Source organism: Camelus ferus, chromosome 3 (genome assembly GCF_009834535.1).
Source record: "Camelus ferus isolate YT-003-E chromosome 3, BCGSAC_Cfer_1.0, whole genome shotgun sequence".
NCBI classification, from domain to species: Eukaryota; Metazoa; Chordata; class Mammalia; order Artiodactyla; family Camelidae; genus Camelus; species Camelus ferus.
Genome location: NC_045698.1, coordinates 50,921,995 through 50,937,660, shown reverse-complemented (window position 1 = coordinate 50,937,660; position 15,666 = coordinate 50,921,995). Strand labels below are relative to the sequence as shown.

At 42.2% G+C, this 15,666-nt stretch overlaps 1 protein-coding gene across 1 annotated transcript; it reads right to left on the bottom strand.

The window, feature by feature from the left end:
* Positions 1 to 677: 677 nt before the first annotated feature.
* CRHBP (corticotropin releasing hormone binding protein) lies at positions 678 to 13,453 on the bottom strand. Its single transcript, XM_006186719.3, has 7 exons — positions 13,193 to 13,453; positions 12,765 to 12,858; positions 12,302 to 12,459; positions 10,704 to 10,914; positions 8,725 to 8,873; positions 4,838 to 4,955; positions 678 to 1,457 (listed from the first exon to the last, which is right to left on the bottom strand). Exons 1-7 carry the CDS (start codon positions 13,271 to 13,273, stop codon positions 1,300 to 1,302), a joined length of 969 nt encoding a protein of 322 aa, XP_006186781.1. The 5' UTR covers positions 13,274 to 13,453; the 3' UTR covers positions 678 to 1,299.
* Positions 13,454 to 15,666: the final 2,213 nt, after the last annotated feature.

Here is a 15,666-nt window from a genome sequence, read left to right as displayed (position 1 = left end):
ATATCTTGTAGTAACTTGTGGTGAAAAAGAATATGAAAATGAATATATGTATGTTCATGTATGACTGAAGCATTACGCTGTACACCAGAAATTGACACAACATTGTAAACTGACTGTACTTCAATAAAAATACGTATATACAGAAAAAAAACCCCAAAAACAAAGTAAAGAGGGGTGTTGACTTAGGAGTATTTCCTTTGTTGTTCAGGACCTCATTTTTGACCCCAAGGTGTCTTTTACAGACCATATGCTTGGTCTCAAGCCAAACATGGACAAGGCTCAATCAACAATAAATTGTCCTCAGTACCAGAAAAGTACTCAGATTTTGGCAAACTGTGTCTATGAGAGTTTAAGTTCTTTGTTGTCCTTGTTGACAAGGACGTTCACTGTGACAAAGATACGGATTCTCAGTTTTCTTGGAGGACAATGGGGAAGGGATCCCCGAATCCTGCTTCCCTATCAGGACCAATCAATTAGTGCTGTTCCCGCAAACACTGCAATTATACCTCCTGCTCAAAATAATTCCAATTCCACAGCCCAGAGTTCTCCGAGCTCTAAGAAGTCTAAAATAATTTATTTCAGCATTTGGTTCTGTACCACCTGAGAACATTACTTTCGGATGGTAATAGGGGAGGGGACTGTTTCGGAACACAAAGCACAATGTTGAGGTGCCAACATTCTGAATATATTTATTTGTGTTTGTATTTACGGATGCAAAACATTTCCCATGCTACAGTGTTTTGTTAAAAACAAGGTGTAACCAATCAGTAAATAACACTAGGTACAACGATTATCTATTGTAAACAGAATAATAAGCAGAAAATAAATAAACAGGTGCAACTACTTTGATATGCAGACATTTGTTTTCTGTATAAAGCTGGTAAGAACGCTATCATTTTAATTTCTTTGTAGTATTTTTCCTTGAGATACAATTTTTCATTACACATTTCTTTGCACTTGCCTTACCAGCTCAGGTTTCAAAGAAGTACAGAAAACTGTTTTTCTACCAAAGGGGGGGCTCATTTTCCACCATGTGGTCATTTATACATTACAAATGAAAAAGAAGCAAGGTACAAAAATTAGTGTGTGTGTGTGTGTGTGTGTGTGTGTGTGTGAAAGAGAGAGAGATACGTGCTCAAGGTTGGGTGTGTGTGTGTGTGTGAGAGAGAGAGATACGTGCTCAAGGTTGGGAATACTGATTGGTATGGAAGGCTCTTAACTAGCTGGTCATCAAAATCATATATAATAGCCATTAAAAATTCATTTAGCTAGCAGCATGGAAATCACTGACAGGGTTATTCAAAGACTAGACAAACAGAATTCCTGGATACTGTTTCCACTTGGGTTTTCCATTTCATACGGTTCCAGCTGGCGGTACTCAAAAGTCACACGATTTATATGTTTTCCACTGGAGACCAAGCGCACCACCGTGTTGTCACAGCCAATTTTCATCTGGGCTATAATTCATGGAAAAAGTGAAAGTTTCCCAGCAGTTAGAAACCACACGGTCGAACCATTTCTGACCAAGAGATCATTTAAACACAAAGAAAGCAAGGGGCTGCATCTTCCTCTCACATACTCAAACCAGGCATCTGCCATCAGGTGAAACGTCTTTGTTTTCACTTTTATTATAATATACAGCTGACCCTTAAACGATGTGCAGGCTAAGGGCGAGGACCTCCCCACAGCTGAAAATCTGCATATAGTTTATAGTCTGCCCTCCATTCCCACAGTTCCTCCAGATCCGAGGTTCCAGATCCTCGGGTTCAACCAGCCGGGGGTCGCGTACTACTGCAGTATATACGGCTGAAAAAAATTCGCCTACTAAGCAGACCTCCGCAGTTTAAACCTCTGTTGTTCAAGGGTCAACTGTATAATTAATTATAGAATAGTGAAATTGAACTCAACCTTACTCCTCATGGGCAAGAACACCGTTACTCAAATAAGACTGGCTGCAAAGAGGTAAGAAGATACCTCTTTGTACTTTTTATGTTCTCCTACCTGCAAAGCTTTGGTGGTAAAGGCAAGCGTCGGTCCATCTGCACCATTGCCGTAGTTGTGTTCTCAGTGGGGGCAGTACTGCCCTCTAGGGACAGGTTGGAAATTTGCAGGGGCAGATTTTGGTAATATCTGGAGGTGCAAATGGCATTTAGTGGGCAGGGCTAAAGGATGAGGTGTATGTACTGTGAGACATTTACGTTGACCAAATTTTAAAAAAATCACCTGTTAATTATTTTTTGAGCCTAGATAATAATTCTGTCTTATGTATAAACAAAAAATTATTTGCATGGTTTAGACATACACTGAATAGACTTGTTTTTGTTCTTGTTCACCGGCAAATTGTCCTTCTAATTTTTTCTGTACTTCTTATATGGAATGACTTTTGATATCCTTACTTCTCTTAAATCCAATCTTATTCATTATTTTGATAAGCATCTGGCAGTGTTTATGTATCTTCTAGTGCAGATGTGCCTGAGCAGTTATGTATTGAAGCTGTGTGTGGTTTTTAGGCATCCTTTTAACAAACTTTTTTCAGCTTTATTGAGGCATAATTGACAGAAATTGTGTGTATTTAAGGCGTACAATGTGATCACCACAAGCAAGCTAACTAGTGTTCATTACCTCACATAGTTACCATTTTCTTTTTCTTTTTTTTTTTCATGGAGGTACTGGGGATTGAACCCAGGATCTGTGCATGCTAAGCACGCACTCTACCACTGATCTATACCCTGCCCCTAACAATTTTTTCTTTTTGATTCTCCACTCCCCTCCCTCCTGGCAACCATCTGTTTGTTCTCTGTACCTATATGAGTCTGTTTCTGTTTTGTGAAACTCAGTATGTTTATTAAAATTGCTTTTATTTCTCCAGTCTCAAGCTGGTTCCTGAGACAAGATCTGTCTGCCCTACAGTAATGCTTTCTGCTGTTTTAATTTTCTCAATCTTCCCCCTCCCCCACTTTGTCTCTATAAGGCCTCACTTCTGAGAAACATTATTATCATTGTATAACAGGTACTTTACAAACATGCATCTGGGTTTAAATGAAGTAAAACAGCCAGATGGAGTCATGTAGGTAAAAGCCAAATTGGAGACATAGTAAATATAAATCCTAAAATTATTTTAATATAGGCACCAGGGAGTCTAGGTTGAGTTTCTGTGAGGAGGTCCAAAGTTAATTTTTTTAATCTGATTTGGAAGGTCATTCTTTTCTGATCTGCCTCTGAGCTTTGATCTACATAACATGCTTTCTTTCCTTTACTTAATGTGCATATCATTTGTTTATTATTTGACATACTTCCTAATAAAATCCAACATAATGGCCAGGGTACCTAACAGTTCTTCATTGTCTGAGCGACTTCATGGAAACATGTGAGTGAAAGAAAAAAGTGAACTCTAAAATGAACCAATGAGTCAGATAATTCAAGCCTTCAAATCATCTTAAGATGGGTTTCAGTTATCTAGATAACATAGGCACAAGTGGTTTTTTTGGCCTCAGTCACACCTTTTACCTAAATCGAGTGGTAACATTCATGCACCAAATTACTGTGACTCCAATTATCTAAAATTTAAGGCACGAGTGTCTTTCAGCTCAGTCTAATCTTTTAATCCAGCTCAAATGCATCTCCTCACAGGTGCCCTCTGTTGACATGGAAGGATCCAGCCCCTTCCGGGAACACACACAAAGAGGGGGAGGAGCCACAATGAACCAGCTTAAACCAGGGCTCAAGTGTAAATCAGTATAACTAACCCCAACTTTTCCACAAAGTGGGTTTTTAGAAATCTTTTCCCTTTACTTGTGCATATTAATTCTATCTGGGAGAAGTTTGTTTAGCTCAGAGAGAGGAAATACTGGTGGGCAGACCTGTAATTCAAACAGGTAACAGCCGATGAAAAGGATGTCTGATTTGTAGCTTCATTATTTAGTTGGTTAGTGATCTGTGGTACAAGAGAGGAAGGGGACCACGGTAAGAGATGAAAGACTCTTCTCCTGTTTCACTTTTGTCTCTTTAAAAGATAACCCCCATTCCTTATCTGAAGTCCAGATATGGGAGTGACCTTCATTGAAATGTTTTAGGTAACCGTCTCCTTCCCTGCTTGGACTTCGTTAATTAATTCGGTTTTAAGTCAGCAATTCCCACCCCCCTGACCCCACCTGAGCCTAATCAAATGCAGACTCTTCATTGATGCATAACAAAGAAGATCTGGTTCTGTTTGGCATGCTCTGCGCTAAACTGGGCCTTTATTACTGGTGACCACTTTTAGATTTCCGAGTTTCCCTATTTTTGCAGTGGTCTTTCAGAGGCTGGTTTTGCTGCTGGAAGTTGGGGACATTCAGCAGTTCTGAGAATTTCTAATAAAGCGTATCACTTTTTAATGTATCTACTATGAGTAATACGCACAGATATATGGTAAAGTTATTTAGGTATTACTTCATTACCACACTAATTGATGATACAGTCACTATTTGAACAAGTTTCGGTCAGTTTTCAGTTAGTAGATAAACTCTTTAGTCTCTAGAAGATGAAAGTAGGGATCTTCAAGAAGGTGGAAAGAGCACAGAACCAAAAAGTTTTGTCTTATTCATAGTTTTACCTGTGGCCAACCTTAAACAGACAACCTTATTACTTTATAGGTTTCTCTCCCAATGTCAGATGTCGTGGTCACACATTCTCGATACTGTACATCAGCTCAAACGTAAAAATCCTCACACTGGCTCAATGCGCAAAACAGAAGTTTTTTGCTGCAAGCTTGCCCTCCCATGGATAAAAAATTTGAGGTGTTTTATTGAAGGAAACAGTCTTGATAGGCACATGAATAATAATTAAAGCAACATCTCACCAGGGCCGCGGAAGGGATAGCAGAGATCAGCTAAAGGTGTCATCTTGGAGGGATCCAGTCCAGTTCCTCCCAGCAGCTCCACGAAGTCTCCAATTCCCCCGCAGCCTGTTGAGGACTTCTGAGAGAACCAAGCAGCAGAGGAAGATGTATTTAAACCAGTTAAGGAAGTTGAACTATTTTATCAATGCTAAGTTGGTGAATTCACTCCATCAGCCCTAGACACCCTGTCAGTGCTATTTAATTTAAAATCCAAGACCCCAGAGATTAAACAACCTTTAAAAGAAAAAAGAATCTGAAGATTTGCTTGTCTAAATCAGTTGAGTAATCATGTTTTTAAAATGTGTGTGCATTCAAAAAAAAATTTTTTTATAAGCTCAAGGACTAGAATGATGAAATGGGCATCTGTAAACACCATATGAGATGTATGAAAATTGAATCTGAAAATGCTTTGCTTTTAAAACCATTTGGACACACATACTGAATTATTGGAATTTCTTAGTGCATGCATTCAGAGTTTTTATAAATAGAGCTTCCACATAGTTCTTCCTTCAACTTACCTCTTTTCCTCTTCTTTATAGAAGACTTTCTCTGCAGACAATCCTTATCATTTCTACTGATAAGGATTTAGGTTAGTTATTAAAGAATATTAAAGAAAGAAGAGAACTCTAATTTGGGGCTCAAATTAGCTAGAGTTACCATCCCCTTTCTCCGTCCAACAAAATAAATTGATTTCAAGCTACTCAAAACAAGAATCTATTCAAAGGCTTTGTGTGACCCACTGCAACCACCTTTTCCTGCTTCCCTTTGTCCTTTCCACACAGTCTCATCCACAGCAATTCCTGTGCATCACTTTCCCACACAAACAAAGCAGCCCTTCTCAGTCCCAGATGTGGCACTTTGGGTCGCCTGTCTCCTGTGATTAGGGCTGGCCTCGTGGTCCTGCCGCCCCCCATGCCCATAGCGCCCACACTTACATGGGCCTAATGCTTGGCTTAATGCTGTCACTGTCTTGAAATTCTTTTTTGGGGGGGAAGGGGGGCAGGTAATTAGGTTTACTTATTTATTTATTTTAATGGAGGTACTAGGGATCGAACCCAGGACCTTTTGCATGCTAGGCACGTACTCTACCACTGAGCCATACCCTCTCCCCTTGAAATTCTTAATTTTTAATAAGGCCCTGGCATTTTCATTTTGTACTGTCCTCTACAAATTACACAGGCGGTTTGCCTGTGATGCTCTGATTCACTGAGGCACACTCATCAAGAGATCCAGCGGAGGGTGGCAAGGTGCTTAGAAGTTAACCAGATAGACCCTGCCACGTAGGGACAAAATCTAAACCAGAGAATGTTAAACACACACACACATGAACACACCCACTCCAACATTTGGGAGATACTGAAATACAACTAGCACTAAACAATAAATAAAAAAACAATACGACAGCAACTGCTTGGCTAATGAGAAGAAGCAGGTGGGAGACATAGATTTTTAAAGCACCAACTGTGTGCTGGGTTCTACACTTACGTGCTTTACACACAATCTCATCAAATGATGAGAGGGTTAATTAGCCCCACTGTGTATTGGGCCCATGTTCTTGTATGAAGAGCTGAATAAGCCATTTAGAGGTAAAGGGGAAAAAAAAAACCTAATTGCCTTTCCTTTGAGCAGAGGATGTCCAGGGGGAACATCTCAAGACTAAACTTTCCACCTGGTTCTATAGGTTCCAGATTTCAGCAGGAGGAGGTGAAGGGGAAAAGGCGGGCTGGGGAGAGAGAAATGTGAAATAAGGAAGCTGGGAAGAGGCAGAAGCTAAAATGAGGGGAACAAAACAAAGAAACAAGGAAGTTGGGTGCACATGCTCCTTGGCGTTCAGTGACTTTTCTATTTCCAAACCTCCCAGCTGTTCTTATAAATAGTGGCAGAAGCTGAGTTGTGTAGGGACCTCTAGGGTTCACACCTTAACAGTGATCCTCAAGAGTTCTTTGCTGAGGTTCCACCTCCCTGGACTAAGTCACCATCATCTCTTGCCTAGACTAAGACAGTGGCCCTTTAGGTGTATTTTTGCTTCACTCTGGCCCCTACAGTCCATTCATCATCATCTGTGGAAGCCAGAATGACCTTTAGGTAATCCTCTCCCTCCCACCTTGGACTTCGTTAATTAGTTCGGTCATGAGGCCAACAACGCCCAAACGCCCTCACCCCACCTGAGCATAATCAAACGGATTATGTCACTTTCCTGCCTGAATTCCTTCGGTGGTTTCCCACTGCCCTCAGAATAAACCCAAACTCTTTAATGTGACCTGCTGGGCTCTCCACGCCCTGGCCTAGCCCATCTCCCTGATGCTGTATCATATCATGCCCCCCCACCTCCTCCTCCACCGTATCTTTCCTTCTTTCCATCTCTAGAGCTCAGCAAGTCCATTCCTGCCTCTGAGCCTCTGCACTGCTGTTCCTCTGTTCCCAGCTCTTCCTGTGGCTGCTGGCTCCTTCTTACCTATCACTCAAGTCTCACTTTAAATGACTCATCCTCAGAAGATTTCTTTCCTGACTGTCTTATCTCAAGTAGCTGCCCACCCCTCCCTCTACTCCCTTGTACCAGCCACCACTCCACTTCCTTTTCTGCAGGACACTCACTACTACTTGAAATACATTCTATCTTTGCCTCTTCTCCCATTGGAATGCAGGTTCCACGTAAGCAGAACGTGCTTTGTTTGTTGCTAATTTCCAGCATTTAGATTAATGCCTTGCATACGGTAAGCACTCAAAAACAAAACAAAAAATCCCTCAAAACTCTTGTAAAGCAACAGATACATAGAACTCTGCAGACTTAACATTTTTTAAACAGTAGGCACTAAGATGACTCCTCATAGCCAAGAATAACTAAACTGCAGACCCCCCAATCTATCACACTTGCTCTCTCTTTTTTATACATCAAGAAGGATATACAAACAATCTCAAGCCAGTAAGGCTATGCCAGAGACATCCACTTGTCCTGGTGTTTATCAAAGGATTATTCTTCAACTAAGGTCCAACTTGGAGAAAAAAGGTAGGCACTGGCCTATGAATTTAGGACTTACGGAAAATTGGATCTACTGCTGTTCTCAGCCCTAGTCCTATTTATTTGGTTTTTGCCAAAATCTTTATGATCAGGAAATATGACTATCTTTGATGCCAGCAAATGCATAAGCTATCTTAACCTTGGCATAAAAGAAAGTAAAAGGAAATGAAGATGACTCAGCGGACACAAGCTACCAGTGCAGATAAATGTGCTCAGGCTCACCACTAGTTGTCAAGTCCATACAGAAGTTCATGGGGAAAAAAGTTGATGGGATTCTCAGCTAATGTTTGGTTGCAAAATGTATAGAATTAAATGTGATGAAAAAAAAAAACCACTTCAAAACTTTACCACATTTTGCAATATAAAAATCCAATTTCGTATTTTCTGCTACACTTAGCATTCCTTCATAACACAGCTCTGTCGATGAGATACTTCCTTCATGTCAAAAGAGAATTCCAATAATCAGAAAAGCAGCTGTGTAGATGACTCACACTAGGTTCTGCTAGGAGAGAATTTTTGTAAAAGAGGCAAGTACAAGAGAGTTCAATTGTAATTATATGCCACAACTTCACCAATTGAAAACATTCCTTGCATCACAAGAATGTACTGAGAGAGTCAGAAGGGGCACCTGAGTGTGCATCCTGTAGCACAACGGAAATAGAAGAGGGGTTTAGTAAAGCAGTGAGGACAAGCTCACGTGAGATGCAACTATCAAAGAGGAGGACGGACCGTTCCAATTCGCTCAGTACAAGTTTGCCCTGTCTGATTACTTTTGCTCTGATAAAACTGGGGCCTTAGGAAGTGATTGGAAAGCAAGGAAGCAGCTCACCTTTAACTGCAGACCATTTAAGTGTCCCAGGGTGAGATCAGATATTTTGATCACCACAGGATAAATGATGGAGAAGCTGCAGTTGCGATGCTGATGTGGAACTACCAGAGTAAACCTTCCATTTGGGGTCTGGGAGATGACGTTGCAGGCTTTGTGGAAAAACAAAATCACATTTTCACTACTTGGTATACTGCGCTTTTATAAAAATCTATCTTATCCTTATTCTAAGTTCCTGTTCACGGTCTAGGGGCTTGTGGCCCAAAAGAGAGTACATATCACAAAGGCAATTTGAAGACTGGAAGGAGTTGGGAAATAAAACCATCAGTCATGTAGGGACATTATCAAGAGTCCCTGGGCTGCAAGGTGTCTTCTAATCTTAATCTCAGGGGGTTACCTTGTTAATAACAACCACAAGACATAAATTAATAACCAACAAAGCAATACTAAAAAAATCTGAAAAATATATTATATATAACTGAATTGCTTTGCCGTATACCTGAAACTAACATTGTAAATTGACTACACTTCAATAAAAAATAAGAATTAAAAAAAAATAACCAACCAAACAATACTAGCTGGTAGAAGTTCTAGGAGCCCTTCGTTAACTAGGGTTCAAGGTGGAAGTCTGGAAAAATCAAGTCTTAAAGGTGAGGCCACAACTCAAATCCTGTCTGTCTGAAACATTTATTAACTCAGCTTGGAGCCATATGCTACTTTTTAGATTATAAAGTAAATAAATAATAAAAACAGTTACAAAGTAGGCTGAGAAAAATAGAAAGCAGGCTTATGTCTGATAAATATTTACTGGGCATTAAGTGATAAGTTGACTAAAAGGTAAATGCTTAATGTATAATTTACTCCCAAGACTTTCTAAAATCTTGTTTTGTATCTCAAGTCCAGACTTACAATAAATTTATTCTTCTAGCTATGAAACTCAAAGCATCCAAGTTTGTACTTTTTTTGGGCCAATTACTGGGACAGAAGTTTCTGACTGATCAGAGTATGTCTGAACTACCTCTTGCCTCCTTCTTATATTTTTGATTTCACTGAATTTTGATAAGGAACTGAAATTTCTTGATGATTCTAGAAGGTTTCTGATTTCTACCCAAACAGGATATCGGAGAAACAGTACATATATCCTCTAGGATTATTCTGCTCCAGTCCTCGGAAATAGCCTTTTTGTGGGGCTTCTTTCAAAAAAAATTTTTTTTTGTTTTTTAAAAATAAAAATTGGAAAATTAGTCAGTACCTTATTTTTGGCAGATTCTTCATTCTTCAGCCACATGAAGTGTTAATATTAGTATTGTATGCAACCAAAAATGATGATTTTTTCCTAATTTTTTATAAAAATTTTCCTCTTAATGGGAAAAAATAAGTGGATAAATGAATGCATTTTGATTAAGATAATGTGTTTTAAGCCTGGACTATTGAGCTTTATAGCATCTATTTGTGTATCCATCAGAAATGAGCTAAATTAGAGCAGTGATTTCAGACTCAGAAGGCAACATTGAGGCCTTCTGGTCCAACCCTCTGCTCAGAGCATGAAATCTGTCTACACATTCCAGATATGCAGTCTTTCAGCATTTGCCCAAATACCTCTAAGACTGCAACTTCATATCTGATCCCTCAAGCTTATCCAGGTCAATGGAATGACTTGGAGGGATTAAAGTTTGTCACTGAATGCATTGTAGTAGAGCAGAAGATCAGAATAAGACTGGAGAAAAAAATAGAATTCTATCCATCATAAATTAGTATCTTACCTAGCCTAGGAAATAAATTAAAAACTGATTTGATTTTCATACTAATGAATAGGAAATATCCTTTAGGTCATTTGTAATTACAAAAGAATTTCTATTCATATAATTCCCCCACTTCAAATTTCTTAACTCTGTGCAATGGCACTACCTTCGAAAAGCAGATTTGACCCTCCCTCCTTTCAAATCCTGCCTTCTAACTGAGAAGACAGGGAGTCCACTTACGAAAGAGGTTAGGATCTGTTTTTATGGTTAATGTGAATCCATTTCCTGGTTCATGAACCCGGAAGAAGACCATGGCCACATTCTGGGAGGACCTGATGCTCCTTCGGCTAAGACCACTCTCACAGAAATCTATGTACCGCTCAGTCGTGGGCAGAGGATGATCCTGGGAACTGGGGAACTTCTCCCCCTTGAGAATCCAACCATCAAATACCTTCCAACAAAAAATACAGACAAAGATGATCACTTTCATGAACTCCTGAAGTCATAGGCGTGCTGAAAAGGGGAAAAGGTTACCCAGCAATAAACCTTCAGTCATAAGTGAAGAATTGCCAGCCTACACCCCCCTGAACACTTGCTTTCCATTTGTATATATTTTGACCATGAATTGTTTGCAAGTCATTTTTTAAATTATTTATTGCTCCCCCTTTATAAACTCTAAACTTCCAAAGCAAATAAGCTTCCTTAAACTTTATCATTTACCTTGGTAAATGAAACTACAGACAATACACACTTTTGTCTTGTTCATATTTTCCACACATCCTACCTTCAGAAGAATTACACAGGAACATAACTCGGATTTCAATTTCTCTCTTTCCTTGTTAAAATATAACAAAATATCTCAAAAATAGACAGCAAGAAGAAAAATTGGAGCAGCAGCTTTACCTACTTGCCAATAGTTACACACACCCATTTCCCTCATTTTTTTTTCTCTTATCACATATTCAAATATCAAGAACTTCTTCAACACTTAGACAATGATGGCTGATATGCCAGTCAGGACTTCTCCTCTTCATTTGTTAAAGTGCGCAGTTCATCAGACAAAAGGTCAGAGTTTACTGACTTTACTCTTAAAATCACCACAGGTCCCCAATTTAATGAGCACAAACTAGTTCACGTTAGTAAAATCACCAGCTACAAAAATTACTTCACCAAATCAGCCCTCTTCTATTGCGTTTGACAGTGTCCAAAATAATTCCACTTTGGGGTTTTAATCATGTTCATTTTAATTGGACTGTAAGACTCCCCCAGCAGCCACCCCAAGCTGACCCGTTAGACTTACAGAAAACGACCGGAACGGGCATGCTGAGGGGGTGGGGTCTTATCCTCACCTCCCACCTGCCTCAGACTAGATTCCTTCTCAGCATCCCTCCCAGCAGCCAGTGCCCTTCGGATCCAAAATCGGGTCACCCAGGCTTTGAAGACAGCCCCTGGGAGCCTGGAACAGCTTCATAGAGAAAGGGACCAGCAGGAGCGAGGCGGGCTCGCATCTCAGACGTGTGGGGCCGGCTTCTAACCCGGACCCGCGGGCTGAATGGACCGGAGCGCTCGTGCTAGTTGGTTCGGACCACTCTTCACCTGCCCCAGATTGCAGCACAGGGGTTCGCGCGGCGAGTTCAAGTCTTTCGAAACGCCCAGAACCCAGAGCGCTCAGAGGGGAATTTAAACCACTGTGCAACGTCCTAGGCACCTGGGGCGAGGTTCGAGCTGCTTGGGGGTCTCGCCAACTCCGGCAGCAGCGGAGCATCTAATTACCAGCGTCCCCGGCTCCCCCTGCAGCACGCCGGCGGCTGGGGCTGCACCGGGCGGGGGCTCCTCACCTTCAGGAAGTCCCCGCCCTCACAGTCGATGGAGACTAGGTCGTAGTGGATGGTGATGAACTCCTCGGGCTCCGCAATGAAGAAGGCGGCGCAGTGTAGCTGCGGCCGGTCGGCGGTGAAGGTGAACTGGCCTTGGAGGCTCAGCATGTCCAGGCACCCTGGGGGAGGGTAGAGGGGCTGAGGGGCCGCGGCTGCAACCAGGGCGGTGCCGGCACCCCGCAGCCCGTCTCCATGCGCCAGGAGTCCCAGCTGCGCCCAGCTCCCGCGCCCCTGGGGACGTCACCCCAACTCGCCCCAAAGCGCCTGCCTCCTCGGACAGATGTTCGCGATGGGAAGCGCACCCCTGACCATCGTAGCCAGCCCCTTCCTGGCGATGCCCGGGAGTCGCCTGCCCTCTGCGCAGAGCCCCCACCTCCCCACCTCCCCGCTGCCCGAGGATGCGAGCCCAGCAGCCCGGACTCACGCAGAGCGCGGCGGTACAGCTGCCCCCCCGCCAGCTCCCGCTTCAGGTTGGCGCTGAAGAGTAGGAAAGGGTCCTGGTCCACCGCTTCTCGCAGCTGGCAAGGAAAATGGGTCAGTCCGGAAAAGTTTAAGGGGAAAGGAGACCGACCAGGAACGAGGCGCCCTCACTGCCCCGCAGCAGAGAGAGTAAAGTGACGGGGTCAACGTCTCCCGGGTAGAGAGAAGACGGGAAGGTGTAGTATCAGAGCAAGGTATCCCCAGGCGCCAGAGGGAAGGAGGAAGAGGCAGGGAGGGAGCCCTAGGGGAAACGAGGGGAAACGAGGCACAGTAAATAGAGGAGGAAGAGCTAGAGCATAGGCAGCCTGCCCACCCCTCAAAGCTGGACACTCAGGGAAGGAAGGTGTGATGGGTCAGCCCGGGATCGCTCACCTCTAGGTACCGGCTCTCCCCTCTTAGAGCCATCAGGCAGATCAGGATGAAGTGACATCGAAGTTTGAAAGTAGGAGCCATGCCGGCCTTGCCTCTGCAGATGGTGCTTTCTGCTCCGGAGGGCTCCAGCTTTGCTTCTCACACGTTCGTCGAGGCTGAGAGCTAGAAGCCGGTAGGGTCTCTTTGCTGGGTCTCTTTTATAGAACAGTGAGGAGGGGAGGATCTCTGCCCCTTAACTGATCTGAGCTCAGTAACCATGGGTTACCCTATCTCAGTGACAAAGCCCGCAGTGATGACGAGGGTCCAGCTCTCAGCTACAAATTTTCAGAGTGGTCCAGCATTATTCACCGGCAATGATTTCACACACAACTTAGTGAACTGAAGTGTGGGGGAAAGAATCTGGCAGGGATAGAGAATAAGGGAGAGCATTTCACTTGACCTGCCACAGGCTGAATTATCCTCACCTGTGGATATGCAGGGAATTTTCGATTTTGCAAAGCCAAGTGACAATGTTACACATGCATAAAATACCCAAATACAAATAACCTTATCATGCAGCCTTGTCTCATAACCTCGAATGGAATCATGCTGAAAATTGTCAGAGAATACAGTATTCATGCAATTGCTCATGTCTCTCAGGAAGAAACTTGAGGCATTTTCACCTCCAAAGAGAAGCTGAAAAGACACCAAAGTCTGATTTTGAAGAATATTGCAGTAATGTAATTCAAGCTCTCTTTCTGTCCCTTGGTCTTTACTTTATCCTGGTCCAGTTTCTTGTAAGCATTTCCCTAGTAGAAAGCTAACTTGTGAGTCTGTGAACTCCTGGATTTCCGCGCTCTATCAGGTGGCCTGAATGTATACAGGATGGACACACTCCTGGGCCAGCTAACTGTGACCATGACCTTATCATTCTTCAGAATCACTGAAAGCTGGAGTCATTCCATTTCACACCTTCTAATACCTGGATGGCTTTCATACTCTGGTAGAGAACTGTCAAGAAGCTTTATTGAAACTGCTCGTCAGCAAATTTACAGGGCTTAACAAATGACTTAGAGATCCAGAAATAAGTTAAGCATGAGATTATCTTTACTGATTAGGTGAGAAGAGAATTGCTTCTCCTTTATGTCCAAAATTGTAGGAAATGTGAGGATACTCCACTTTTGGCTTTCCCACCCCTTTGCAGTCTCTGTGCTAAGCAAGGCAACTACAAATCCTAAAAACATTCATGTTTTTACCTCTGCCTGATGGAGAACATGGCTACTACCCATGTTTTCTTTGCTATTAAAATTATTACAAATAATAAGACCATAATGTAGGGTTTTAACTCAAGGAACTGGTTACACATGTAATGTATAAATATTCAAAATTAAGCTGTAATTTGCCTAGTGGTGTCAGAACTTGATATTTGCATATTTAAGACAATTCTAAGTTCTGAAGGCGCTACCTCTTAATTGTTTAAGCAGGAGGCCTTCCTACCATAGTCCAACCTTGTCAACGATCCTCAGACCATAGACAGCGTGAAAAAGAAAGGCACCCAAAGGTCATAAACACTGGCCACCATGTCCTTCTTCCCCTCCTGGGACTGTTTAAGTGTCTGAATTTTAGAGAGGGTATAAAGAAACTTGAGAGGATTGAAAAAATAAAAGAAAAATGGCTTAACCCCAACTTGCTTGGCCTCACACAGGCCAGGCCTGTTTCCCACCCTGTCTGTGCCTGGAGGAAGGCTCCAGCACACTCATCCCCAATGCCATGGGCCTATTCTCCTTTCCCATAGACCTAGTCATAGCCTTGGCCTGCTCCCAGCATGCAGCTGTTGATCCCACTCTGGGGGTCTGGCTTTGTTAGCATCGCCATGGAGACATTCTTCTCCAAACTGCTCCTACACAAATACACACACACACACACACACACACACACACACACACACAACAGGTGACGGTATAGGGTAACATAACTTTTATACGCACTGGGAAGCCAAAACATTTATGTGACTTGCTTTACTGCATGATATTCACTTTATTGCAGTGGTCTGGAACCAAACCTGCAGTATCTCCAAGGTATGCCTGTATAGGAATTAAATATTATAATATATGCCCTACGTGGAGGATAGCCTTAAATGACAGCTATTATTAAATTATATCAATAATATTATAGGACTTTCTCACTAGTCTTATCCAATGACAATGTTTTAAGAGTGCATGTAGAGGATTTGTTTTTCATCTTATTATTACATTCGAATGAATGACTTCATATTAGAACATTAACAGACTTTAAAAGCCATAGTTAGAAAAGGAGAAATTATATTCACAGAATTGCATTTCAAAAAACTAGCTAGGAATGGGTCCCATTAAAGATGCTGCATTATAATGGAGAGTGGCTTAGCTGAATCAGAGAGAAAAGCTGAAATGTAGAAAGCAATGAAATTGAGAAGATTGGGAAAGGGGAAGGTTGAAGTTATAAAGCAGAAACAGAAG

Coding starts and splice junctions, on each gene's coding strand:
- CRHBP (XM_006186719.3), bottom strand. CDS start 13,273: ATGGCTCCTACTTTCAAACTTCGATGTCACTTCATCCTGATCTGCCTG. Junction 8,874..10,703: donor AACAGATCCTAACCTCTTTC/GTAAGTGGACTC, acceptor TTTTCCACAAAG/CCTGCAACGTCATCTCCCAG. Junction 4,956..8,724: donor TAAATGGTCTGCAGTTAAAG/GTGAGCTGCTTC, acceptor TGGTTCTCTCAG/AAGTCCTCAACAGGCTGCGG.